Raw genomic sequence first — 27,443 nt, forward strand, 5'->3', positions numbered from 1 at the left:
TCTTCAGACAAATACGCAGGAGTGGAATTCCTGAATCCTATGGTAGTGCTACTTATAATTTGTCGAGGAATCTCCATGCCGGTTTCCATAGTGCCTGCACCAATTTAAATTCCCACCATCAGTGTATGAGGGTTCCCTTTTCTCCACACCCTTGCCAACACGTTATTTGTTGTCCTTTTGATAATAGCCATAGTGACAGATGTGAGGTGACATCTCATTGTGATTTCAGTTTGCATTTCCCTGATATTAATAATCTTGACCATCTTTTCATGTCCCTGTTGCCCATCTGTATGTCTTCTGAATGAATAAAGTGGACTTATGAACATGCTCTTGGAACTGAACTTGTTCATATGTGGTGGACTTACTATAGTTCTTAGTGTATAGAAATGCAATTGATTTCTGTATATTAATTTTGTACCCTGAAACTTTCCTGACTCGTAAAAGTGGGCTTATCATATATGGCCTTTATTATGTTGAGATTTGTTCCCTCTATATTCATTTTGATGTGTTTAAAAAAATAATTTATTTTTTGTTTTTATTTTATTATTATTTTTGATGAGTTTTTATCACGAATAGATGTTTACTTTCGTTAAAACTTTTTCTGCATGAGATGATCATATGATTTTTATTCTTCAATTTGTGAATTTGGTGTATCACATTGATTAAGTTGTGAGAATTGAATCCCATTTGATCATGGCATATGAGTCTTTTAATGTATTACTGAATTTAGTTTGCTATTATTTTACTGAGGATTTTTGCATCTATGTCCATCAGTAATATTGGCCTATAATTTTCTCATTTTTTTGTGATATCTTTGTCTGGTTTTGGTATCAGGGTGATGCCTGCTTTGTAGAATGAGTTTGAAAACGTTTCTTCCTCTGAAATTTTTTTGAACTAGTTTGAAAGGCATAGGTGTTAACTCTTCTCTAAATGTTTGGTAGACTCTCCTGTGAAGCTATCTGGTCCTAGACTTCTGTTAACGCTTCTCTAAATGTTTGGTAGAAGGAAGCCATTTGGTCCTTGACTTTTGTTTTGTAGGAGTTGTTTTATCACTGATTCAGTTTCATTACATAATTGATCTGTTCACGTTTTCTATTTCTTCCTGTTTACTCTTAGAAGATTGTACATTTCTAGGAACTTGTCTATTTCTTCTAGGTTGCAGAGCCTTTGCAATCTGTCACTGGGGGTCCTGGAATGACAAGTCCAGCCCAATTCGGAGGTAGACCTCCCACCTAACCCTGGGTGTAGCTCTCCCTCTGTCTGGGTTGGATTTTTTCTCTTAGTCCAGCCTCTTCCACGCAACCCCTTTGGGGGAGGAGAAAATTAGCCCAATCATTGGTCTCTTCTTGAAGGGGTGGAGCCAGGTTGCTTTGTGACCGGCAGCCGCAGGCCCAACCGAACCAAGGGGAACTGAGTGGGCCCAGGCTGGTGGCTGTTCAGCTGCTGAGCGAGGCTGCGGGGCGCGCCACACCCCGGTGGCCAGGAGGTGGCAAAAATGACGGGCTCTGTCGCGCGGCTTCTCCCGCGCCTGCGGCCCTCCCGGACCTCGCCCTTATTTCTGCTGTTGCTGCTGGCGTTGCTGAGAGGCCCAGTGTGTGGCCGCGTCCCACATTCGGTCCCCAGGATCTCGCTTCCTATCTCCGGTAAGGCGCGGGCGCCCTCGCCCTTAGCCCTTGGCTCCCGGCCCAGATCCCGCCTGCAGGTACCCAAACCCACTTGCCGGTCTCACCCGGGCAGCACCCCGCGCCCCCACAGCTCGGTCCACGGCTTCCTTCGCTGCCCGTGCCTCGCCCGAATGCTGGCGGGACCCCCACGTGGTGCCGCTCCACCCGACCGGGCGACTGGGCTCCTACGACACGCCCAGGCGGCTCCCGCTCTCCCTTATTTATGCAGCCTCCTCTCACAGTGTAGACGCAGACACCGAGGCCCGGGGAGGGGAATGGGGGTTGCCGGAGACTGTCCATTTCCAAGTTTCCTCTCTTATTCCCTTCTTCCTCACATGCACTTGTTTCCATCATGCTAGCCTGACGACCATCCTGCTACCAAACCCATCGATCTTTCACACTACTCCAAACACCCATCCTTCTGATTGCCAGCTAAGCATTTACATCTGCCCGCTTCTCAAGTTCATTCCCTTATCCTCAGTTCTAACCTCCTCGGAGCCTTTTGTCCGACTCATGGCCTTAATATCCCTAACCCACTTGCAGCCCTTTCATCTCTGACACCAACTCCTGGTCTCCCATTATCTGATCCAACATAACCCTCCTAACTTCCTCAGTGTTCCTCTATCCATGCCCTACATTGAGTGCTGGGAAACGATTCAATGAGTTGATTTAAAATTCTGTTTAAATGGTTTTTAAAATCTTCAGAAGGGAAAAAAGGAGGAGGGAGATGTCCTTTCAAAAGATGTGAAAGTAGCCAAGGGATGCCATGAGGCTAAAGGTGGTCACTGGAGTGATTTAAAGACATTAAAGGCTCTTTGCAGAGTTGGGCATGAGTGTAGCCATTAACCTAGTGTTTTTCGCAGTGGGCCCTGAGCGTTAGCATCTTGTACAGACAGAACCAGTGAAACCAAGAGTACAACCTGTTGGGAAAAACTCACAACCGGGTAATAGAGTTTTCTAAATTACTGTGTCATTTCAGACCAGTAACATATAGGGATGCTATGAATCCAGAAGACAAAGTTGTGATCAGAGCCTGGGTTTCAGTTTCTGTTGGAGCAATAGCCACAGCATGGCATTGAGGTTGCCAGGTTGGGTTCATATCCAGGAATCCATATGACAAGGCGAGGCAGAGTTGGGGATCTGAGGGTGGTTGGGTGATCTGGGGCTAATAGTAAGCATGGGAGAGTAGGCAGGATACAGCCCAGACATGAGTATCAGTATGGGAGGATGGGGTGGGTGGGGCTCCAATCAGCACATATAAGCCTGCATGGCCATTCTACCAGTCTTGAAGATAGCTGAGCAGATGAAGCAGGTAGAGCAGAGCTGTATTAATTCAGGGCCCCAGAGCCAGGGATTGAGCGAAGAAGGTAAAGTCATCTTATTTGTTATAATCTTTAAATAGATCAGGGTTTTAAAATTAATTAGTTATCTACTTTATTTTTTTTTGCACTGGGTCTTTGTCGCTGTGTGTGGGCTTTCGCTAGCTGCAGCAAGTAAGGGTTACTCTTTGTTGTGGTGCATGGTCGTCTTGTTGTGGTGGCTTCTCTTGTTGTGGAGCACAGACTCTAGGGCCTGTGGGCTTCAGGAGTTGTGCATGGGGCTTAAGTGCTCCATGGCACGTGGAATCTTCCTGGACCAGGGATCAAACCTGGGTCCCCTGCATTGGTAGGTGGATTCTTATCCACTGGACCACCAGGGAAGTCCTAGATCAGAGTTTTGAATGCTGATACGTGTTTAGATTTGGCCCAAACAGAACACATGCTTAAGGGTGGAAGAAAGGAACAATTTGTGAAATACGTAGTATGTGTCAGATGCTTCCATGTAGGTTATCTCGTTTGATTCCCAACAATACTGGATGGTGGTGTTTACAGATGAGCAAAGTGATGCTCAGAGCGGGCAGGTAACATACTCAAGATCAGACACCTGGTAAGCGAAAGAGCCACATTTAAGCTTGGGCTGAAACTGTGGGTAGAATCTGTTTCCGAAGCACATTCTCTTCTTGTCCATGCGACTGTCTACTTCTTTGGGTAGAATCAGGTTGGGATCAAGGGTGGTGGGAGAGAGAGGAAATAGTCTACTAATGTGTTGGTAAGAAGAGTGAGACATTTCCCTTCTAAGTAAAAAGAAGTTACTGTTAAGTAACAATAGTTTGTACCTGACTCATTGGAAAAGACTGATTGTAAGAAAGATTGAAGGCAAGAGAAGAAGAAGGAAGAGGAGGAGAGGGCGGCAGAGAATGAGATCGTTGGATAGCATCACTGATTCAGTGGATAGGAACTTAGGTGCGCTCTGGGAGACGGTGAGGGACAGAGAGGCCTGGAGTGCTGCAGTCCATGCAGTGGCAGAGTCGACTTAGCGACTGAACGACAATTAAATAATTATTTTTTTTAAAAAGGAGATTTAGAGAGGAAAGTACTCATACCTTCTAATGGTATTTTCAATTATGTATCATGTTGCTATGAATGGAAATAAATATTGGGTTGGCCAAAAAAGTTCATTTGGGCTTTTCATAACCAGCTTATGGGAACCCAAATGAACTTTTTGGCCAACCCAATATTAAATAGACTTAATATTTATGCTGTTTTAATAAACTGTTTTATAGAAAAACCATACTTTATTGTGTGCCTCATCAGTTATCTGTCCCTGAGGAAATTAGATGGTTGGCCTGTCAAGGCTTTGTTTTAGTCCTTAAGGCTGCTAAATAAATGGTTCTTGGAAGAAAGCAAAAAATTGGCCCCTTTGGCTTTGCTCCTGTGGACCTAACTGTTATGAAATGATGGCTGATATCACATTTCACTCTCATTCTCTGTTCCTGCTAGAGGCTGACTCCTATCTCACCCGGTTCACCGTCCCTCAGACATACAATTACTCAGTTCTCCTTGTGGATCCTGCTTCTCACATGCTTTATGTCGGCGCCCAGGACACGATCTTCGCTGTATCCCTGCCCTTTTCAGGGGAGAGACCTCGAAGGGTGAGAGATGAGAGTGGGGAGGACCTAAGATTCCAGAGCATGTGATTGGGTCCTCGGTTTTATGGCATATGAGGGAGGGTATTGTGGTAGGAGGGGGAATGCTGGGTGAAAAAGAATAAGGGTAGATAATCAACTTCATTGTTTCAGCTGAGGGTAACTGGGGGGGTCATGGTGACTGCAGAGACTAGGACGGAGGTTCATGATGATGCGGAGGAGACCACAGTGACCAGGGTTCAGGTGGCAGTGGGCAGAGGAATCATTAACATCACATTGCTCTAGAGCAATAGCTTTCAGACTTTTTCGATCATCCCTTAGTAAGAAATATCTGGTACATTTTGACCCAGTGCACAAAGTATGTACTGAAAGAAAACTTTTGAAACAGTATTTACTCTTCTACATATGGTACATTCTGATGTATTCTATTTCATTAAAAATAATGTTGGTTGAGATCTCACTGCTCATTGATGGGTGGAGACCTCCAGTGTGAAAAGCAGTGCTCTGTGGTTGGGAGAGGGGGTTCTGTCTCTGAAGTTCCCAAGTTGATGGAGGTTGTGGAATTGTGTCACCTACCCTGATTTGGGAGGGATTTGGGTGAGAATGTGGGGGAAATGGTCACTCTTCCTTTCTAGATTGACTGGATGGTACCTGAGGCCCACAGACAGAACTGTAGGAAGAAGGGCAAGAAGGAGGTAGGTATAAATCCAGGCCCTGTCCTGGGTGTCAGCTGAGGCCTTGGTCCAGCCCTCCATAATGCTCCCATCCCAATGGACCCAGGCAAGGACTCTAACACCGTACCCAGAGCTGCATATAACTGTCCTAACCCTACCTTTCCTTGTACCTGCTGCTTCTGATTCTAACCATCTCTGACCCCTAGGACGAATGTCACAATTTTGTCCAGATTCTCGCCATTGCCAATGCCTCTCACCTCCTCACTTGTGGCACCTTCGCTTTTGATCCGAAGTGCGGGGTTATTGTGAGTGACAGGGGTGGGCGGATGGGAGGGGTCTTCTGTGATCCACTGTGGCAGGGGTCATGGTTAAGGCAGCCCTTGTGCATGATAAACCTTGTGGGTGAAGGATGCCCTCATAGGGTAGAGCCTTTGTCCACCGAAGGAGGGTTTGAAAGGGAGGGGGAGGGAGGTTGTCTGTAGAAGGTGAGGAAGACGAAGCGTAAGGAGGGACGTAGTGGGATGGTGAAGGAAGTGAGGATGTTAGCTGGGCTGAGGGGAGGAACTTCAGAGGTCAGTAATTCACGGTTTCCTTGCCCTGTGCCTGCTTTGTCCAGGTAACCTGGGTCCGTTTCTCAAACACCACTGTCTGTACCCGTGTCTTCCTCCCATGGCATGTAATTGACTTTCACCACTTTCTCCCACCTCCACTGTCAACCTTTTTCCATGCGGGCTGTGACTCTGCTCTCACGGCTTCTGAGGTCACTGCCCACTAATGTAGTACATGTTGGCCTCATACTCTGGATCTTGCCTTCAAAGTGGGCACTCTGTCAATGATGTTTTCTTCTTAATCCTCTTCATTGCTGCTAAAGCCCTGGGCATCTCCAACCGCAAACTCAGGCAGGCTTGGGACATGGATACCCCTAATAACATGTAGATTGGCCATGGCCTCAAAAGCCCCTGGGGTTGGTGACATCTTAGGAAGGGTTTTAATGTTTTTGACCCTTCACCTTTTCCCATCAGTTACCTGGTAGTCAAGTACTGTTATTCTGGCAGCACACATTTGTGATCAGTCCCTGGAATGCCTCAAAAGCCTCAAATATCCTTCACTTTTTATCCCTTTCTGCTAGGGATAGGAGGGAGTGCAACAGTTCCCTTTCCTGACCACGGTCATTAATAGTAGATATTGACTTGATCCTCTTGCAGTAGTCTTTGCCACATGGGTCTACTCAGCATATACCTTGAAACCTCTTTGTTACACGTCATCCTTGTATTTTTGACTTAAGAATGTTCTAACTGTATATATTTGATGCCTTAGTCAGTCCCTCTGAGCTCTCCCTAGAGGGAGTTGGGCTTATGTTATTTTCATCATGCTGGTGATAGATTCCCTGTTGAGGTATGGCTAGTTCCCTCATCCTGGGAAGGTTTCCCAGTTCAGAATGATGTTGACAGTCTCTGTATCCCTTCAGGTAACATTGAGAGTCTAGTTTCCCTGCGGTTCTCATGAAGCTCCCCAAAGTAGCAGTGGTGCAGCCATTGCCATATTTGTCCTTTCCCAGTATATATAGGATCAGGGAGCCCACGGATGTGAATACCAGAGCCACGGTTTACAGATGGTGCAGTCGCTCCAAGCTGGTTGCACAGGGCCTTCTGTTCTTCTTTGGCTTTAATGGTTATTACATAAGTATCTAGACAGAAAATGTTCTGGACACACCTGTCAGGATTGGTGTGACTTGGACCCTTATCCTTTTGTTTTTCTTGAGGAATATCAGCAACCAAGAGTGAAGCTAGGGGCCTGTGGTCTGCACTCCTATGACTTTCAGCTCTTTTTCTGAACCCTCCTATCCAGCAAGCTCATGAAATGAAGAATCATCCTTTAATCAAGAGTTGTTTATAGGAAAATATAAGTCACAACTAGCAACTGTGCTAACTCTTCAAGCATCCCAAGACTGCTCTCTAGACCCCTTGAATGCTCTCTTCTGCTTTTACCTGTCTTATCCTGCTACCTGGGAGTCCCCATCTGCGTGAGCGATTTCTTGCCTTATCCTTAGTGCTGAACTTCTCATGTCCCAGATGGATGACTTGGAGACTGTGTATAACTATTATCTGAGAGCTTTGACTAGCTGATCCAGCCATAACAACTTGCTCAGAGTTGATTGCTCAGAAGAATGAAGGTTATTACAGAAGGAAGCATAGGACCTGCCAGCTCTAAAAATGCGGAGTGCTGCCCTTCAGTGACAGCTCATTAGACATGGAGGAAAATATTTTAATTTGTTTTGTTGAGAGAGCTCCAGCGATTAACAAAGATAAATTTTAGACTTAAAAAAGCAGCACCAACATCAGTGAGAAGAACTACATTTTAACTGAGTGTCTACTCTGTTCAGGCTTGGTGCTAGATGCTTACATTCACAGATGAGATTAATTCTTATCACCATATCATGATATTTATTTATTATGATAGTGATAGCACATCATGATAGTATTTATTTCCAGTTTACATGAATGAAACAGAAGTTCCCAAAAGTTAGGTAAAAGTCAGAGATAATGTTGGCCAAGGCACAGCCAAAATTCAAACCCAGGGTTTGTCTGGCTCAGCTCCACTACCCTGTCCTTCTAATCCAGCCTGCACCCTAAGAGGAGACCTTAGGTGGCTTCAGTCTTACGTGACATTTGATTTGTTTCAGGTAACAGGGACCACCTCCCCTCTATCCCTCACCCCTAATCTTTTAGGAAAGGTCCTTTATATGCCTTGCATTCTTGTTGGCCAAAGTCAAAGGATGGGTTCCAGCCCCACAGATTAATGAAAGCCTGCCTACATAGCTCTGGCTTTCAACTTGAGAGACTTGCCTTCATCCCAACTGATGCTGATAAGACTGCCAACTGACACATGATGACGTAATGAAGAACCTCAACATTCAGATAATGTGGTAGAATGGTCTTATCCTTTTAGACCCTAATGAAATGTCACTTTGAACATACGGTAATCATAACCTATGTAGTCAATAGGCTCAGTTACTCAAAGGCTATAAACCTACATACTATAATGATGCCATTTGGGAAAACTGGAAGAAGATGAGTTTTTGACATGTTGAGTTTTAATAGATCATCTTTGTAAGTCCAGCAGTCAAGTGCAAATATGGACTAGAGTTTGGAAGACATCAGGCTTTAGAGAGGGGAATGATTCGCACAGAAAGTCTGGGCAGAAATGTGAAAAATTAATGAGATCTTGAAGGAAATATGTGAAAATGACTAAGGATACATGATTAGAGGCTTAGAAAGCAGAGAACCAACCAAAGGAGACAGACAACCGATAGGAGGAGGGGCTCCAGGAGGCAGAATTTCAAGGGAGTCAAGAAGTAGAATATTACAAGAAAAGGAGTGAATCGGAAGTATTCAGTAGTGCAAAAAGATCAAAGAGAATGAGAACTGAGAAAAGGCTGATCCTTTTAAAGTCCTTGGTGAAATGTAAGGGTGTAGTTTCAGGAATTGTTTTCTAGGAATAACAGGTGATCCAGGTTTGATTAGAAGTAGTAGTTTGGGATCGGAGAAGGCAATGGCAGCCCACTCCAATACCCTTGCCTGGAAAATCCCATGGAAAGAGGAGCCTGGTAGGCTGCAGTCCATGGGGTCGCTAGGAGTCAGACACGACTGAACGACTTCACTTTCACTTTTCACTTTCATGCATTGGAGAAGGAAATGGCAACCCACTCGAGTGTTCTTGCCTGGAGAACCCCAGGGACGGGGGAGCCTGGTGGGCTGCCGTCTATGGGGTCACACAGAGTCGGACACGACTGAAGTGACTTAGCAGCAGCAGCAGCAGTAGTTTGGGATAAAGAGGCGATGGTGAGCCATTTTTTTTTGTCTTTCTCTGACTCAAGCATTTATCAAGTCAGTGACTAATAGTCTTGGAATATTAATCTGGGGTGGATATGGAGAATAAATTAGGGGCAAGGCTAGGCAGTGTGGAGAAAAGGAGGCAATAAGACAGGCCAGAGCAGCACGTAATAACCCCATGTTCAGAGAGCCTAGACATCTTGGTAAGCTCTCATTGAACTGTCATCTTTCTCCTCAAGCTGCGATGTGCCCAGTGCCACACAGGGTAGGTGATTGTGCTTCTGTGGGGTCCTCTGTTCCAGAACATTCTCGACCCAGTATTCCCATGGACAGAAGAGTCTGGCAGATTACAGTCCGTAAGGTTGCAAGAGTCAGACATGAGCTAGTGACTAAACAAAGCAGCAGCAGTCCCCTTTGAGGGAACATCAGATAACACCTGATTTTAACAGACCTTCTTCAAGCCTCTCTCAATAAAATAAAACCCTGTTTACCAACCGCAGCAAATAAGTGAGTAGTCAGAACGGGCCGGTGGTACACGTATGCTCAGGGGACGTAGATCTGAGTTGCTACTCCCACTACCGTCACAGCAGTTAGGCTCCAGCAGCATCATGTGTCCATCCTGGTTTGTGAACTAGATATATCGTGCTGGCACTTCATGCCATAACTGATTCCTAACTGGCCACATCTAACGTCCCTGCCAGTCCAGGTTGAAATCACCCCTGATTTTCATTTTTAGATGTTATCTTGAAGCCTCTCTTAGTGCTGGATGCTCAGCTAAGGGACTGTCTGACTCACTCTGTGCAACTCTTAGACCTCTTGCCCTCGCCTGAAACCCCCCAACCCAGGTCAGTCTCTGGAATCCCTGGATGAGGAAGAAACTTCCTCACCAAATCTTCAGGTTCTGACCTGAGCTTCAGGTCTTCACTGATTTTGCAGATTCCCTTCCCTCCTGTCTATCCTTGATTCTGGTTCTGTTATTTGTTGGGTGGGATCAGGGGAAGGATGGCCCTTCTCTCTAGACCCCTGGGCTTCAGATGGTCCTATATCAACCCGTACTTTCCTTTATCCTTCTTAAGGGCTCCCGCCCTTGGGAGGCCTGCTTTCTTCCCTGGTTCTCCTTATCCTATAGCACGTCCTCCAGCCAGTTGTCAAGCTGGCAGTTCAGCAGCATTTCAGAGCGATCTACCTTTCAGTCCCTCATTTTCTTCTAGTGCCATCCTAGGTGTTCCTTCATTAGAGCATGTGGGTGTCAGGTACTATGGGAACTGAGGGAAGAGGAATAAACTGATGAAAAGAGGGATGGCAGCGACAGGGAATACAGGAATGGGCGGTGGAATCAGGAAAAGCAGACTGGGAGTACAGGGATGGTAGTGGGGGAATGAGAGATGAATGGGAATTGGGTTTTTTCTTCATCTGACCGTCTTTGTAATTCTCACTGCGAACTTCCCCATGACCTCTAAACCAATTGCCCCCTTCTGGTCTGTAGGATGTGTCCAGTTTCCAGCAGGTTGAAAGAATTGAGAGTGGCCGGGGGAAATGTCCTTTTGAGCCAGCTCAGCGGTCAGCAGCTGTGATGGCTGGTGAGTGGGGAGAGACCAGCACCTGTGACTTCTTGCTATAATCGCCTCCTTCCCCACCCTGCTGTTTGAATTTCTGTGTCCTTTCTTTTCTTTCCTTGGAATGTCTATTATCCCCACATCTCTTTCTAGCTTTTCCTGTTCTTCCCAGAGTGCTTGTGTCTTGCTTTTCCCCACAGACTGCCATTTCCCTTGCTTTTCTCTAGAGAATGTGTCTGCTCTTCACAGTAGACTGTGAACGTTTCCTTTGTTACCCTTATTTCTTTTAGCCATTTTTCCCTCAGTAGAAGAGGAATCTACTACAATGCATATTATAATGAGTTTGCAAAAAAGTATAAAGAACATAAGAAATCTTTTAGAACAGCACAGTTCAAAAGAACTTTGTGTGATGATGGAATCGTTCTGTATCTTCGCTGTCTAATATGGTAGCCACCGGCTACATGGGCTGTTGAGCCCTTGAAATGTGACTAGTGCAACTGAAGGGAAGAATATTAAATTCTATGTAATTGTGATTTAAATGTAAATACCCATTCATACCTAGTGAGTACCATATTAACAGAGTTCTCGAGTATTTCTACTCTGAAAACCACGCTAGTATTTTAGGGTATTTCCTTTTAGCCTTTTTATGTCCACACGCATATATGCTCATGCATGTATATTTTGCTGGCCAGTGCTTTGTTGCTCAGAAGAATCAGTACCACTACTACTACTACTAAGTAGCTTCAGTCGTGTCCGACTCTGTGCGACCCCATAGATGGCAGCCCACCAGGCTCCTCCGTCCCTGGGATTCTCCAGGCAAGAACACTGGAGTGGGTTGCCATTTCCTTCTCCAATGCATGAAAGTGAAAAGTGAAAGTAAAGTCGCTCAGTCGTGTCCGACTTGTAGTGACCCCATGGACTACAGCCTACCAGGCTCCTCTGCCCATGGGGTTTTCCAGGCCAGAGTACTGGAGTGGGTTGCCATTGCCTTCTCCGGGAAGAATCAGTAATGACTATTAAATAAATTTCTTCTGTTACTTCCTTTGAACAAGTTATACGTATACAGTTGCTCAAGTGTTGAATGATTCTATCACAGATTATACCTAAGCTTTTCTGGAGAATGACTAATTCTTTGGTAGCCACAAAGTAAACAGTTTGTATGCCGCATAGCCTGTATATTAGGTTAGACTGCTCCACAAACACTCTGCAAATTCAGTGAGAACACAACCATTTTTCTCATGATAGTTTAAGACAAGCAGAATTTTATGAGTGTGTGTATTATGAAACTTTAAAATGTCATGCTGCATGGACATAAATTTGAATATTGTCACGTGACTTTATAACATAGGCATTTCTATATAATTTAAAAATTCTTTGTGAAGAAAAATTTTAATGATATTATTTTACTCAACCTGTGAGCATATGCTGATTTAACAATTCCAAATCATTTATATGAACTTATTCTCAAATTGATTTAGTTCAGTTCAAAGTTTTTACTATTGTCTATAACACCAAGGGCTTCCCTAGTGGATAAGTTGATAAAGAATCTGCCTGCAATGCGAGAGACCTGCGTTTGATCCCTGGGTTAGGACGATCCCCTGGCGAAGGAAGTGGTAACCCACTCCAGGATTCTTGCCTGGAAAATCCCATGGACGGAAGAGCCTGGTGGGCTACAGTCCATGGGGTCACAAAGAGTTGGACACGACTGAGCAACTAAACCATCACCACTATAACACTGTAGTGAACCTTTTTGTACATAAATGTTTATCCTCATTTTAGATTGTCTCTTTAAGACTCCTGGAAATGGATTGCTATATTAAAGGGTGTGAATATTTTACAGCTCATTATCTGTTGCTAATTGAGTTTTTAGAAGGGGTATACCAGTTTACACCCTAAATCAGTGGTGAATGAGTTTTTTTCCTCACATAAATTTCACTGTACTGTTTTGTTGTTATTAAATGTCTTCTTTTTTGCTGATTTGAGGCTAAAAATGGCACCTTGCTTTGATTTGTATTTCTTTGAATGTTAGTGAAGGTAAACATTTTTCATGTTTTAGTACTTACTTTTATTTCTTCTTTGGCCAATCCTCTGCTCATGTTCTTGGGCCAATTTTCAGGTAAGGTATTAGTATTCCAATCTATATCTTTTCTTTTGTGATTATATATTTTAAGCTAAACCCTTCTTCAGTTAGAGAGCAGTAAAATTTTCTTCTCAAATTTTTTCCCAAACATTTTAACTCTAATCTATTTGAAGTTTATTTTTCAAATAGCATGAGAATGGAGTCAAAATTGATTTTCCCCAACTACCTAATCAGTTGACTTTTAGCATCATTCATCATACTGTTTTTTCTTTCTTCACTGAAGTTGCTGCAAACTTTATTATAAAATATCAGACAATTAAAATTTTTAACTATGAAAACTACTTATTCAAAATAAATAAGCGCATTTGCTTGGAGTGTCTGCATTGAGATGGCAATATAACCTTCAAAACTCTGCTGGGTCCCTGGCCTGATGGCTAGTGTGTGGTATAGAGCAGGAAGGAGTTGTATTACTTGTTTTTTTGTTTAAATTAATTTTTATTGAAGTATAGTTGATTTACAGGGTTGTGCTAGTTTCTACTGTACAGTGAAATGCATCAGCCATAGACATGTATCTGCTCCCTTTTGGACTCCCTTTCCCATTCAGGTCACCACAGAGCAGTAAGTAGAGTTCCCTCTGCTATATAGTGTGTTCTCATTAGTTATCGATTTTATACATATTGTCAATAGTGTGGACAATTTACATTTTAATTTAAATATTGCACAGTATTTTATGAATAGCAAAAATTGGGTGTAAGATCTAGCATTAAGCTTTTTTCTTATGCATGACTTTATAAGAAAAGTCTTAAAAGCTATATACAAATTAAGTATTTCCCTCTGAAGTGCTGTATAGGGCTATGATGCAATTTTCTCTTGGTCTGATGTATGCCAATACTTAGCTGGGGCTTTTAATGCTGATCTATTGAACCCTGCTGTCTCTCTGCTTTGAAAATATTAAATCGCAGATAGAAGACAACAGCAACATTATTTAAGAATTAGAACCCAAATTCCCAGTTAGGAGTCATACAAATGTCTTTAAGGATAATAGAGGTATTTTGAAAGAAAAGTAAAAGCTCTTAGTAATGAAAATATTAGACTATGATGGCAGGAGTGTTTCTTATTTTAAATTATAAAAATTGCAACATGCATTGTGGGAAATTGGGAAAATACAGAAATGTATAAAGAAGAAAGTAAACAGCTGATTGTAATTCAATCATCACCAGGGAACCACTATTATTATTTTGAGGTATCTTCTTTTATTCTGTGTGTGTACATGTATTATAAATATAATATGTGTACATTTATGGTAAATTGGAATTATGTATATTTCACTTAGTATTGTATACTGAGCATTTTATCATCGTAGAATTTAATTATTCAAAATTAGATTTCAGTGATTGCATACTTTTTCATCGTATGAATATAGTACAATTATTTATTTCCATATAATTATACATTCAGATTTTAAAATATTGCTTTTATAAATAATGCTGCATAAGGAATCCTTTTATATAAATTTTTATGTAAATCCTTTACATGAATCTAGTTACATGGCTTCCCAGGTGGCTCAGTGGTAAAGAACCCACCTGTTAATGCAGGAGACACGAATTTGATCCCTAATCAGGAAGATCTCCTGGAGAAGAAAATGGCAACCCACTCCAGTATACTTGCCTGGGAAATCCCATGGACAGAGGAGCTAGGTGGATACAATCTATGGGGTCACAAAAGAGTCGGACATGACTTGGCAACTAAACAACAGCAATTAATTACATGTCAATCCAAAAAGTAGGATAGCTGGGCCAAAGGATATAGAAAATTTTTATAGTACTTGATGGATTTGGCCACATTTGCTCTTCAGTTAGTCCTACCAGCAGTGATGAGAGGGTCTGTTTCATTACACCCTGTTAGCTATAACCAAAAATAGTTAATAAACATAAAACAGTGACTTTCTCCAGAGTCCAATTTGATGTTTTTGATTAGCATTTCTATTAGATCACAAGAGCTTTTCATGTGTTTACTGGTACTTGTATTTCTTTAGGAAAAAGTCTCAGAAATCTTATCTTCAAATTTGACATTTATCTGCACTGCACTGAGATAAAATTAAAAAAAATGATCTCAATGTCTCTATTTGCACTATTCCTGTTTGGAAAAATGCAAATATTTTGACAGTAATGTTCGCATTAGCCTAAGACCGTCAGCAATTCCTTCCAGTCTTCTTTGCAGGGTCTGTCTTCTGTTCATCCTTTAAATGCTGGGGTTCCCAAGATCCTCTTCTCTTGTATTCTTTGTGATTGTGATCTCAGCCAGCCCTATGGATTCTGTTTCCACCAAATTCTGATGCCTCCCATATCCTCTCTGGAGCTACAGACCACACATCCAGCTACCTTCCAGACAGCTCCACTTAGATGTCCCACAGGAATCTCGGAATCAGCATGTCCCAAACCGAGCTCATCGTCTTCACTCACCTCCCCCAAACCTTCTCCGCCAGTGTCCCCTTCTGTGAGTGCATTCGTGCCATCACGCACCAAGGTACCTAAGCTGGAGAAGGTGATTTGTCATCTTCGGCCCTCCCAGTCATATCTGGTAATAAACAGGGCTCTTACGAAGAAAAGCAGAAGGGAGCTTTTGTTTTCTCTTGGGAACCCATCTCCTGTTTTTCTTCTCTCCTTTTGGTCTCATTGCATCTTTTGATTACTGCATCAGTCAAGGAGCCCTGTACGTGTTCCAGATGTACTGGCGCTGCCTGCATTTTTGGGTCAAGGTTATCTCTTAAATCCATGAGTGTGTGTACCCTGAGACTAGCATTCACACACCAAAACGAGATAGTTAGAGAAATCCTATATGGCCAGCAGAGGAAAAGGTAGGGTAAAAACCGCATCTCCAATGATCTATAATTATGTCCTGATAATAGACTTGAAAAAAAAGCTAGTATAATCCTTAGATAAGGAAATATAGAATATTAGGTCAATAGCAGTCTATCCTGGGCTTCCCAGGTGGTGCTAGTGGTAAAGAACTCACCTGCCAATGCAGGATACGCAAGGGATGCCAGTTCAGTCCCTGGGTTGGGAAGATCCCCTGGATGAGGGCATGGCAACCCGCTCCAGTATTCTTGCCTGGAGAATCCCATGGACAGAGGAACTTGTCAGGCTACAGTCCATAGGGTTGCACAGAGTCGGACATGACTGAAGCCACTAAGTGCACACGTGCGTGCGTGTGTGCATGCGCATGCGCACACACACACACACACACACACACACACACACACACACCAGCTGTCTACCCTGCAAAGCTCTGGCCATGAGAAGAAAAGAGAGAGGAAGAAGGCAGGACAGGATATGTTTAAAGCCCTCTTTTTAAAGCCAATGAGTGATAATTCTTATTATAAACCTTCTTTAAAAGTGGGCATTTTGATACCAGAGTTAAAATTTGAACACCTCAAGGGTATAGTGAAATATTCACTACCATGGCTTGTATCCTAGTCTGTCGATGTTGAGATATTAACATATCTGGGAAGTCTGTGTTCACAGACTTTACCTCTGAGCAAGTAGAGACCTATTTCTGCACATAGTTGTCACCTTTCTTTGGCTGTGATTCTTCATCTTTGTGGTTTTCAATCTTGTTTTACTCATATTTCCAAAACGACAGTATCTTAATTTGGGGGGAGATTTATAAAAATAAAAGATGCTAACTACAAAAAGCATTCAGTGAATACAAAACAATAGAGAGGAGAAAATAAAAATTATTTGTTATTTCATTAGTCAGAAACAAGCATCAGTAACACTGTACAGTTGTAACTCCTTCAATCTTTCCTGCAACTAAAGATATATATATATATATAATTTTTTTTAAATAGGGTTGAATTACACCTGGTGTTTTTTTCTGACTACCTTATTCACTGAATTCAGCACTTTGGGCATCACTCTCTGTGACATATCATCTTTTGCCAGTATCATAGATGTATATTTTCATGTTTACTAGCTTGATCTGGTCAGCAATAATTTCCCAAACAACTTCTCAGGGATATTTTATTGTATGAACAGTACAATAGAATATTTGAAACGGACTGTTCCGGGAAATTCAGGGCATGTGATCCTGTGGGCTCCTGTGGACTCCTGCCCCTGTGACTACGAAGGCTGCTCTTCCTTTTCCTCTGTGTGTGTGTGACATTTGTGTTGCAAAACCCTCAGTATTCTTAGAACACCTGAAGCCCTGCTGCGCCCTCCCAAAGCGCCCGATCCCTCCTGTGGTCCCTCTGTGGCCCTCCGCTCTCCCACCCTGAGTGAACGTGCTCTTCCGCAGTTCTAGGCTCCAGAGTTGCTGGCTGCCCCACTGATCCCTTAGAAAGTCTTGGGACTTCACCTCTGGCCACTGCACGGCTGTCTGTGGTCCTTTAATGTTTCCACAGTATTTTCGACTGTTCTCCCTCAAACACATCAAGTTATGCTTCCAAAATATTTATAACTCTCTCTTTCACCACATCCCCCCCATTCTCAGGGTATCCATGACACAGCTTCTGTCAGAATTTTGGTTTTAAAGTGTTTGGTATACAATGCTTTTAGAAAAATTTTCATTCCAATTCTGGCTTCTGTATCAACTTCTCCCCCACCCCTACCCACCCCGTCCCCCCCACCCCAGAACTACTGAAGATTTTTTATTTGCTGCTCCTTAGCTGCCAGAAGCTATGGCCCAAATCTTATTTTCTCTCTTCTGAAACACTCTGGAAGGAAACGGGATGCCATTTTATAATTGTGGCTTCCTGCCTTAGGGCAATAAAGCAAGCGTATGGCCCTCCAAGGTTCGCAAGCTGCCGCAGCCGACGCATGGTGAATGCCAGCCGTGCGCCAGGCCCCACCTGGGTTTCTCTGTTTATCTCATTTAACCTTTAAGCACTGCTCTGAGTAAGACTTCCCTGGTGGCTCAGATGGTAAAGAATCAGCCCGCAGTGCAGGAGACCTGGGTTCTAACCCTGGGTCAGGAAGATCCCCTGGAGAAGGGCATGGAAACACACTCCAGTATTCTTGCCTGGAGAATTCCATGGACAGAGGAGCCTGGTGAGCTACAGTCTATGGGATCGCAAAGAACTGGACATGACTGAGCGACTAACACTTTATTTTTACTTTATCTTACTGCTCTGTGTGGAAAGCGGTATTATCTATATTCTAATTTGAGGAACCTGAGGCTTAGGAAGGGTAATTTGCCCTAGTTCATACTACTAATAAGTATTCAGAGTTCAAACCCAACCCTTCCTGACTCTAAAATGCTTGGATGCCTTTCACAAGCTTGGGTGATAGTGTAGTCTCCCCTCCTACCTCCTGACCTCCCACCTTTTTTTTTTTTTGCCCTGCATTAAGTGTTTTTAAGTTTAGCGGTTATCATTTCAGTGCCTGAGACATGCAGCTTCACAGGAGCATCTGTGAGCCCGGGTCGCAGGGCTTCCCTCAAGGTGGCCCTGCCCTCTGCTGCCTCCCTCAGCGTGCAGGACCCCACGGCTCTTGCTGGGGTTTCTGGACACCAGCCTCCAGCACTCCAGCCTTGCTTGCTTCTCCAGCCTCCTTGACATGATCTTCTCAATTGCTCTCAAGTGGCAGTGCCCCAGGGTTTTCGTCTCCCTTTTTCCCTGGCTTTTAGGTTCACATAGTGACCTAAACATGACTCCCAGGTTGCCTGACTCTGGCCCTGTTGGCCACACCCTTCTGTTCGATTGCCTTCCAGTGGCTCCAACCAGATGTCCCGAAGGCATTTCAACCTTAGCGCATCCAAAAACTGAAATCGCCTCCTCTCAGGCCACCTCCTTTATGAGCCTTCCGTCATATCTTCACTTGGTTCATAATATCACCGTCTTCTATTGTCCATCTTATAGGTGGAAACCTTAGAGACATTGTCTCAGTACATTCTTTCATATCTCATACTCGATTTTCAAATTTTGTTAATGGGCTGTAACCTCAGAAATATCTCCCAAATCCAACCTCTTTCTTTCCTCTGCTGTGCCTTAGTCTTCCTTCATTCTTGCCACGACTGTATGAAGGTCCTTTTTAAAAACGAATTAATTGTTTAATGGCTGCTCTGAGTTTTCCTTGCTGTGCACAGACATGAGTTGTGGTGACTTTACTGGCAGCAAGTGGCGGTATGCAGAATCTTTCTGGACCAGGGGTAGCACTCGCGTCCCCTGCATTGGCAGGCAGATTCTTAACCACTGGACCACCAGGGAAGTCCTCAATTGATTTTTATTGGAGTGTAGTCGCTTTACAATTTTGTATTAGTTTCTACTGTGAGAAGGCCCTTTTAATTAGCATTGTCTTCCTAAAAAACAAAACTATGTCACTCCTCCTCAAGAAAATCTCTGAGGTTTTGCCTTCACCTTTAGGATAAAGTCCACATTTTCCTGGTGATACAGAGAAGAGTCATCACAACTGAGTGCCTATCACTGCACCTCTAGCAATCTCTGCTTACTTGCCCTGCACCCTGTGGGAGCTTCAGCCACAGGGAGTGCCCCACATACCCAAACATGGCTCCCCCCCTTCCCCACTTGCCTGTCTTCTCCCTGAAGTCTTTCTGCCTGGCAAATTGCTCATTCTTCAGAGCCAGCTCAGACATGACCTCTGAGATGCTGTTCTCCTATTTAGATGTGGCTGGGTCCTTCTCGGTGCTCCCCAACACATCTAGGAGTCCACACCTGCTGGTATCTGGTTACACTGGTCTTCTAGACTCAACTGGGAATTCTTGGGGGAGCAGTGATGTTCTAAGCACCCAGCGCAGTGCCTCTCATGTAGTAGATGGTGAAGGAATGCTTCTCTGTTATCTGCAGAGTCCCTGTGATCCTCAAGACTCCAGTAGGGGGTTTGTGACCTTCTTGCATCCCCTAAGTCGTTTTCTCCACTCTTGCCCGAGCCTTTGGCGGTGTTGCTCAGAGTGGCTATAGTTCTTATATTCAGCCCACAGAGCTGCACCTTCCATTTCTTCCCAGAATGCCTGTGATATCTCACTTCTCCGATTCCCACCATTGCTAGAGCACCTCTGCTCTGCCACTGAACCAGGAGGAAGGATCTGATTCCTCGTTGCTTCCTGTGGCTGGCTGTGAAATATCCAGAAACCCCTTGGGTTGGTGTTTTTCAAAGTGAGGTCTTGAGTCGCCCACACCATAGTAACTCGGCTTGTTTGAAACGTAGTCCTTGGGCTAACCCCCGACTCTACTGAGTGAGAATTGTGGGCCCCAGGTTTAGGAACCTGCATTTTGATCAGTTCCCTAAATGATGCTAGTGTACCCTAAAGTTGTGATTTGTTCCAGGGCAGCGTACGCCACTAATGCTCAGGAAGAACACTAGTTCCTTTCGACACTCACCATAGTGGGAGAGCTCAGCAAGATGGGAACACGCTGCAGAGCAGACCTCTTCCTGGAAAGTTATCATGTAATTAGCATATTGCAGAACAGAAAAGTCATCAAAAATGACAACAACAAGAAACAGACCAACAGAAAATCTTGATTTCCACAGCGATAGCTTTTATTCTTCTTTCTTATACATGAACATTCCAGCATTTTCCCCTTAACCCTGGTTCCTGTTACTGCCCTGGAACACTTTGTTTCTGTTTAAGTGAGATAATGCCCCCTGTGCTTAGCAGTGCCTGGCAGGCACATGGGTGCTCAGCCCCTGAGGGTTCTTGCCCCTGCTTTTACTCCCGCCTCTGCCCCTGTGACCCTTTCTGCAGGCTCCCTCGAGTCTGACGGCCCGTCTTCTCGCTGTCACCCTGCAGGGGGCGCCCTCTACGCTGCCACTGTGAAGAACTACCTGGGGACGGAGCCGATCATCTCTCGGGCCGTGGGTCGCGCTGAGGACTGGGTCCGGACAGAGACCTTGCCATCCTGGCTTAACGGTGGGCAGAGGGGGGCTGCTCCGGGGACAGAGTGGGGGGAGGCTGGGCGGCCCCGGGCTATGAACGTGGGATCTGAAGCCGCCGGTCTCCCCAGCCCCAGCCTTTGTTGCAGCCGTGGCCTTGAGCCCCGCCGAGTGGGGGGATGAAGATGGAGACGATGAGATCTACTTCTTCTTTACGGAGATTTCCCGAGCGTTTGATTCCTACGAACGAGTTAAAGTCCCGAGGGTGGCTCGTGTGTGCGCGGTGAGGCCCTGGTCCCAGCTGTCCGCCTTGTTCTCTGCTCTGCTTGTCCTCCCGTCTTTTCCTCGGGCCTCTGTCTTTGTGTCTCTCTTCCATCTCCTTTTCCGCTGGGCCTTTACTACTTTTCTGGCAGCGTGAGGAATGTGGGAGAAAGGGCTCTGGCCTCTTTTACCCCATTGTTACCCCGTGTGACACTGCAGTGTAGAGGTTAAAGGCGGGAACTGTTGACAGACAGACCTGGGTTCCAGTCCTTGCTACACTGCTTACTGGCCGTGTGACTCTGGGCGGGAACAGGTACTGTTCTGAGGACTAACGGAAGCACCTTATGTGAAGCAGGTAGTGCAGCACTTTACACGTGTGCAATAAACGTGGTCACGCTCATTACTGTGACCCTGCCCGCTCCATGTCACACTGTCCTCCTCAGTTAGTCTCTCTCTGTCCTTGCATTTCTATGCATCTGTCTCCTTGACTGTGTCTGGGGGGGAGTGTGTATCGGTCTCCACGGTCCTTCCCTAACGTTGGTCTTCTAAAGAGAACTTCCTACGTGCTTGTCATCCCAGGGCGATCTTGGGGGCCGGAAGACCCTCCAGCAGAGATGGACGACCTTTCTAAAGGCTGACCTGCTGTGTCCAGGGCCTGAGCATGGCCGGGCCTCGAGTGTCCTGCAGGACGTGGCCATTCTTCGACCTGACAGTGGAGCAGGGACCCCTGTCTTTTATGGCATCTTTTCCTCCCAGTGGTGAGGGGCTCCTGATATGGAGAGTTACAGGGTGGAAGATACCTGGGATTGGTTCAGTGTCAGTGCGGTCTCCTCCAGAGTAGGGTGGATTCTCCCTAGAACCCTGCTCCCTCTGCCCTGGGGCAGGCTACACAGCTCCCTGTGTGTTTCTCATGGGTCATCTCATTCGACGGGGGCTGAGTTGCCTCCCCCGAGTTCCTGCCAAATATCTGGCTCCAATCTGTGACTCTTCCAGGGAAGGGGCTGCCATCTCTGCTGTCTGTTCCTTCCGACCCCAAGATATTCGGGCTGTGCTGAATGGTCCCTTCAGAGAGCTGAAACATGACTGCAACAGGGGACTGCCTGTCATGGACAATGACGTACCCCAGCCCAGGCCTGGAGAGGTGAGGGAGCTGAAGAACTGAATTGCCCCACTAGGACAAGAATCCAGCTAAGCATCACAGACACTTCCTGGCCCCTGGAAGCTTCGTCACGCACTCTGTGTTCCCTCTAGTGCATCACCAACCACATGAAGCTCCAGCAGTTTGGCTCATCACTCTTCCTGCCTGACCGTGTGCTCACCTTCATCCGGGACCACCCACTCATGGACAGGCCAGTGTTTCCAGCTGATGGCCGCCCCCTCCTGGTCACGACCGATACAGCCTACCTCAGAGTTGTGGCCCACAGGGTGCCCAGCCTCTCAGGGAAAGAGTATGATGTGCTCTATCTGGGGACAGGTATGTTTAATAGCCAAGCAAGTTGCCCATCCAGTGCACACAGGCTGTGGCCAGAGAGGGTCCCCTGTATACAGGTAATCAGGGTCCCAGGCACAGGTACAGTTATGTTATGATGTCTTGCCCCTTGCCTGCTTCCTAGAGGATGGACACCTCCACCGAGCAGTGCAGATTGGAGCCCAGCTCAGTGTCCTTGAGGATCTGGCCTTATTCCCAGAGCCTCAGCCAGTTGAGAGTATGAAGTTATATCAAGTGAGTTGTAGATTTTGGCAAGTCTGGTGGGAAGACATCTGAATGAGACAGTTGGTGACCCTGAGGTCTGGGAGAGCTAGCACGTTCCTCTTGCTCACCCCCTTTCTGTAGAACTGGCTCCTGGTTGGCTCCCGCACTGAGGTGACGCAAGTGAATACAGCCAACTGCGGCCGTCTGCAGAGCTGCTCAGAGTGCATTTTGGCCCGAGACCCTGCCTGTGCCTGGAGCGTTCGGCTATCTGCGTGTGTGGCCCACCCTGGAGAGCATGGAGGGTGAGTGTGGCTATTACATTGCCTGGTGTCGCAGCTCTGGCCCAGCCATCCGTCTGAGTCTATTTCTCATGGGTTAATGTTGCCCTGTGTGTGTGTGTGTGTGTGTGTGGTTTGTGTGCTCGTATCACTTGTGTGTCCATCTGTCAGCCCATACTAACTCATCCGTCTGTCCTCATCCCTGCTGGAGCTGCCCTGCCTGTGGTTGACTTGCATGTTGCCATTTGCTTTTCAGTTTTCATTTTACAAGTGCTCTTAGAAGTGGTTTCACTCCCTCTTTCCTTCCTTGAAAAACGTTATCTTGTTGCCTTCTATGATTCTGCATTCTCCTGATTTTCCTTCCTACCTCTCTCACCTATCTAGATGTCTGTCTTACTGGTTCTTTTTCCAGCTAGTTTCTGAATGGTAATACTCCCCTGGGTTTAATCCTTCTCTTTACACTTTTATGCACTTACAAGGTGATTTATTCCCATTGTATTCAGTACCGAGTGCTGGTGACAACCACAGATGTGCCTTTAGCTGAGCTATTTTATGAAATAGACAGTCATCTCACTGATCCTAACAGGAGTTTGATTAATTGTGATAGAAAAGAAGCTTTTCTCTTAACAGAAAAATCTTTTACCAGAGATTTCCAGAGAAATCTTGGGGTTATGGACAACCAGCTGTACTTCTTGGAAGGCTCCTGTGTTTCTTTTAAAGTACCCCACCAAATGTCTTTCTGGCAGACCTCGTGCAGATTTAATTTTCTGTCGACTACTAGAAATATTTGTAGAATTTGTAGAAAATGTCATGCATCTAAAAGGTATTGAGAAAAAGTTTAGGGATGAAGAGAATGTTGACTGATAATTCTAGAAGTGATTTATGAGATGACAGGAGGTGCAATTGGCAAGTGAACGTTCAGTGGTACCGAGGAGGGCAGAGGGGATGTTGACACTGAATTTATCAAGTGTTTTCTTCTTTATAGGCTGGTTCAAGACATAGAGTCAGCGGATGTCTCTTCTTTGTGTCCTGAAGAGCCTGGAGGTCTGTATGGTTTAGGGAAATATGGGTGGCTGGAAGGGCCTAGAAAGTAGTCCTTTTTGGACCTACTTTAAAACTTGTTTTCCGGAAGATAAGGCAGCCTTACTGTCTTTGGGAATCCACTTTTTGGCTTTGTCCCCCAAGGCCCCTTCTCATATCACCCCACATTTCTGTCACCCCAAACCTACAGCTTCACCATCGTTTGTGCCTTTGCTTTCTCTCCAGAACACCCAGTGGTGTTTGAAGTTCCAGTGGCTGCAGCTGCACATGTGGTCTTGCCGTGTTCCCCGAGCTCAGCCTGGGCATCCTGCGTGTGGCGCCAGCCCAGCGGCGTGACTTCACTCCCCCGCCGGCAGGAGGGGCTAGAAGTGGTGATATCCCCAGGGGCCATGGGTGCTTATGCCTGTGAGTGTCGGGAGGGTGGGGCAGCCCGAGTGGTGGCTGCTTACAGCTTGGTGTGGGGCACCCCGCAGGGCCCCTTGAGCCAGGCTCACACAGTAGGGGCTGGGCTAGCAGGCTTCTTCCTGGGAGTTCTTGCAGCATCCCTGACTCTCCTCCTGATTGGCCGGCATCAGCAGCGGCTGCGACAAAGGGAACTTCTGGCTAGAGACAAGGTGGGCTTGGACCTGGGGGTCCCTCCGTCTGGTACCACAAGCTACAGCCAGGATCCTCCCTCTCCCTCTCCTGAAGATGAGCGGCTGCCCCTGGCCCTGGCCAAGAGGGGCAGTGGCTTTGGTGGCTTCCCTCCACCCTTTCTACTTGATCCTTGCCCAAGCCCAGCCCACATTCGGCTAACTGGGGCCCCTCTAGCCACCTGTGATGAGACATCCATCTAGGGCCGGGCAAATAACCACCAGCACAGAGACATCCATCTAGGGCCGGGCAAATAAGCACCAGTGCATGAGTGACCCCTGGATGGAATGACCACTGGGATGCTGGGGGGTCAGTGGGCCTGGATTGTCACCATGGCCTCTGAGTTTTCTTTGTCCTTTGAATGGTCACGTCGACTTCCCTGTCTGCTCTCTCTGGGCCTGGACGGATTCAGGGCCAGGCCTTTGCCTGATGCCCCTGAGAGATCAGAAATGCTGTTGCGGTGAATCAGGATTTTTCCTGCACTTGCCTGCTCAACCCTTGTGACCCCTTCAGCCCACTCTCTTGGGCTTGTTAGTTTGGCGCTTTGGCCCAGGACATCGCTGTTGCTTTCGGGTTGGGCCCTGGCCAGAAGGAGGAACCGTGGAAGTGTTTGGGGGCTCATGTGACTGACTCCTTTTGCTGATCCTTGAAATTTATGTGATTCTCTGTGGGGAATGCATGCTCCCCAAACTGCAACACGCAATCTCTGTCCTGAGATCTACCCCATCCCAGTTTTCCTTCTTCCGTGAAAGAGCATGTGTAAATACATGGGTGTTCATAGATTACCTGGCCACACGTGCATGGATGACTGCCCCGATGCTCAGGTGTATTCATGGGATGTTGAGAGGGTCAGGTTGGAATAAGGGCAATGCCTACAGGACTTTAGACCCTGTAGCCAGTGAGGGAATGGCTCTCCTTTCTGAAAGGAGAAAACCGCTGCCCTGTCTCCATCACCTCTCACAGCCCTTCTGTTGAGTAGACAAAAACCCCGGAAGTGATCTTCTGGGTGGAATAGTGCATATGACCCTCTCTCTCTCTTTGTTTTTGCCTCCTGGCTGCCACCACTGCCATGCACAGCTACTCTTTCTCTGACTAGAACCCTCTCCTTGACTTCCGTTAAAACTTCACAACATTCTAAATATCAGGGGATAGCAAAATGGGAACAGTCATGGTAAATACAAGCCTCACAAAGATAGGTTTGTTTCGGTGACTTTACTCATGACATCCTTGCTGTAAAGCAGGATTTCACCTGAGATTCACGGCCTCCCTAAAACCATATGCAAGATGCTGTCTGTACACGTGTGTCTGTATTTTTCTCGGGGGGCAGGGGTTATGACTCTCATCAGATTCTCAAGCCTTAACAAAAGGAAAGGACCACTACCTGAAAGTCAACCCGTGTTGGCCAAGCTGAAGTAGTGCCAAGCAGGGGCAGCTCTTCCTGCCCTGCCACACTTGCCCTGTGGCTAGCCTCTGGACTGGCAGCTGCCGGATACCTTCTTGTTGCTCCATTCCTTGGAAGGTGGGCCCTGTGCCTATTTGAAGACACGTCAACTCTCACCAAATATAAAGACCTCCTCTTGCTTCACAACTCCCAGGAGCTCTAAGCTTCTCCTGCTCAGTTCCAGTCTTGGCCTGTGAATGTGCCTCATTCATCCCTGGTGAGGGACCCCCCTGAACTCTCAGAAATGGTCCAGCCTTTCCCAGTTGAGGTTTTCAGCTCTACTTTCCTTGACAACAGCCCGTGAACTACTCAAGAGTCCCCTTGGGTTGTGACTTTTGGTGGCTTTGTCGTAAATAAGTGTGTGATCTTCAGCAAGTGATCTAACCTTGGAACAATGGCTTACTCATCTGTAAAGTGGGGATAATAATACCTACCTCAGGGCTGCTGCAAGGATTAAATGAGGGAACATGTAAACAATAAAGCACCATCTATACCAGTAGTGGTGGTTTCTGTAACAATTGTCTTATTGTGCCATAATCACACAGTTTATCCTTCTGAAAACCATGGCACATGCCGTCACTTGAAGCCTCATTTGGTTGGAGAAGAGTTGTTGCCACACATAAGCATCCTGTCCTGGGTCATCCCTGGTCAGATCTTAGCTGCCAGTGTCTAGGTTTTGGGAGCAGGGCCTGTCATTTTTATACTCTTCAGATGCATCTGACCTTGGTGACCTCATTAATCTTAGTGGGAATGGAGGAGGGCTCTGTATCGGTTTATCCTCACTCACTGTACTCTCTTGAGGTTATGGGTTAGTTTTATTTTGAGGAAGGAAGGGAATGGGATATTTCCGAGGGACCTGGAGTCTCTGGGAAAAGGGAGAACAGTTGCACAAGGAGGGAGGGCCAGATCACAGTGGATTGGGGGCGTTTGGTCCTTGGATAGTTAGAGGAAAATGAGAAGTGAAATGTAGGAAAACTGAGGAAAGTTGGAAATAGGCATGAATGGAGGGGAGCCACATCTTCAGCTGTGGAAGGTTCAAGCCCCAAGAGTGAGTGATAGGATAGAAATGTGAAACCTGTTCCCAAAGAAATAGTGTGAATAACTGTTGCATTATCTTTAGACTGTGGGGTTGTGGGGTTGGAAAGAATCCAGTGATAAGGGAGGTGAAGAAGTGTGCAGGGTTTCTGCGGGTAGGACTGTGAGGATTCTGGCTACCAGAGACCTGACTGGCTTTTGCACATAAAAGCAGCCAGGGAGAGGGTTGGGGATGGGGTTTGTATTTGTGTTTACCTCCAAACTAAAGATCATCCACTTTCTGGCCCTCACTGTTAAATTCCCCTCTGTTTTTGGTCCACACATTGTGACTCTTAGCTTGTCAACCCTAACCAGTGTTCTGCTACTATCCACGTGACCTTACCGAAAGTAGAGCCAGAAAGAGACGCTCACCGTTGACTGTCACAAGCCAAGTGAATTCCAGCATACTTGTCATGAGCGA

General features: G+C 45.9%; 1 protein-coding gene across 3 annotated transcripts; it reads left to right on the plus strand.

Moving 5' to 3' along the window:
* Nucleotides 1-1,443: 1,443 nt before the first annotated feature.
* SEMA4F (ssemaphorin 4F) lies at nucleotides 1,444-26,419 on the plus strand. Of its 3 annotated transcripts, XM_068964528.1 has the most exons (14): nucleotides 1,444-1,643; nucleotides 4,484-4,635; nucleotides 5,265-5,324; nucleotides 5,510-5,608; nucleotides 10,623-10,716; nucleotides 20,519-20,638; nucleotides 20,733-20,884; nucleotides 21,442-21,620; nucleotides 21,856-22,003; nucleotides 22,114-22,336; nucleotides 22,476-22,585; nucleotides 22,697-22,857; nucleotides 23,819-23,877; nucleotides 24,100-26,419. In XM_068964528.1, the coding sequence occupies exons 1-14, from the start codon at nucleotides 1,496-1,498 to the stop codon at nucleotides 24,708-24,710; spliced, it is 2,316 nt and encodes a 771-aa protein (XP_068820629.1). In that variant the 5' UTR covers nucleotides 1,444-1,495; the 3' UTR covers nucleotides 24,711-26,419. The 3 variants fall into 3 exon arrangements, with proteins under 3 accessions (XP_068820629.1, XP_068820637.1, XP_068820647.1); XM_068964536.1 differs by lacking the exon at nucleotides 5,510-5,608; XM_068964546.1 differs by lacking the exons at nucleotides 5,510-5,608; nucleotides 10,623-10,716; nucleotides 20,519-20,638; nucleotides 20,733-20,884.
* The last annotated feature ends 1,024 nt before the right edge of the window (nucleotides 26,420-27,443 follow it).

The sequence above is a fragment of the Capricornis sumatraensis genome, chromosome 1 (genome assembly GCF_032405125.1).
Source record: "Capricornis sumatraensis isolate serow.1 chromosome 1, serow.2, whole genome shotgun sequence".
Classification (NCBI taxonomy): Eukaryota; Metazoa; Chordata; class Mammalia; order Artiodactyla; family Bovidae; genus Capricornis; species Capricornis sumatraensis.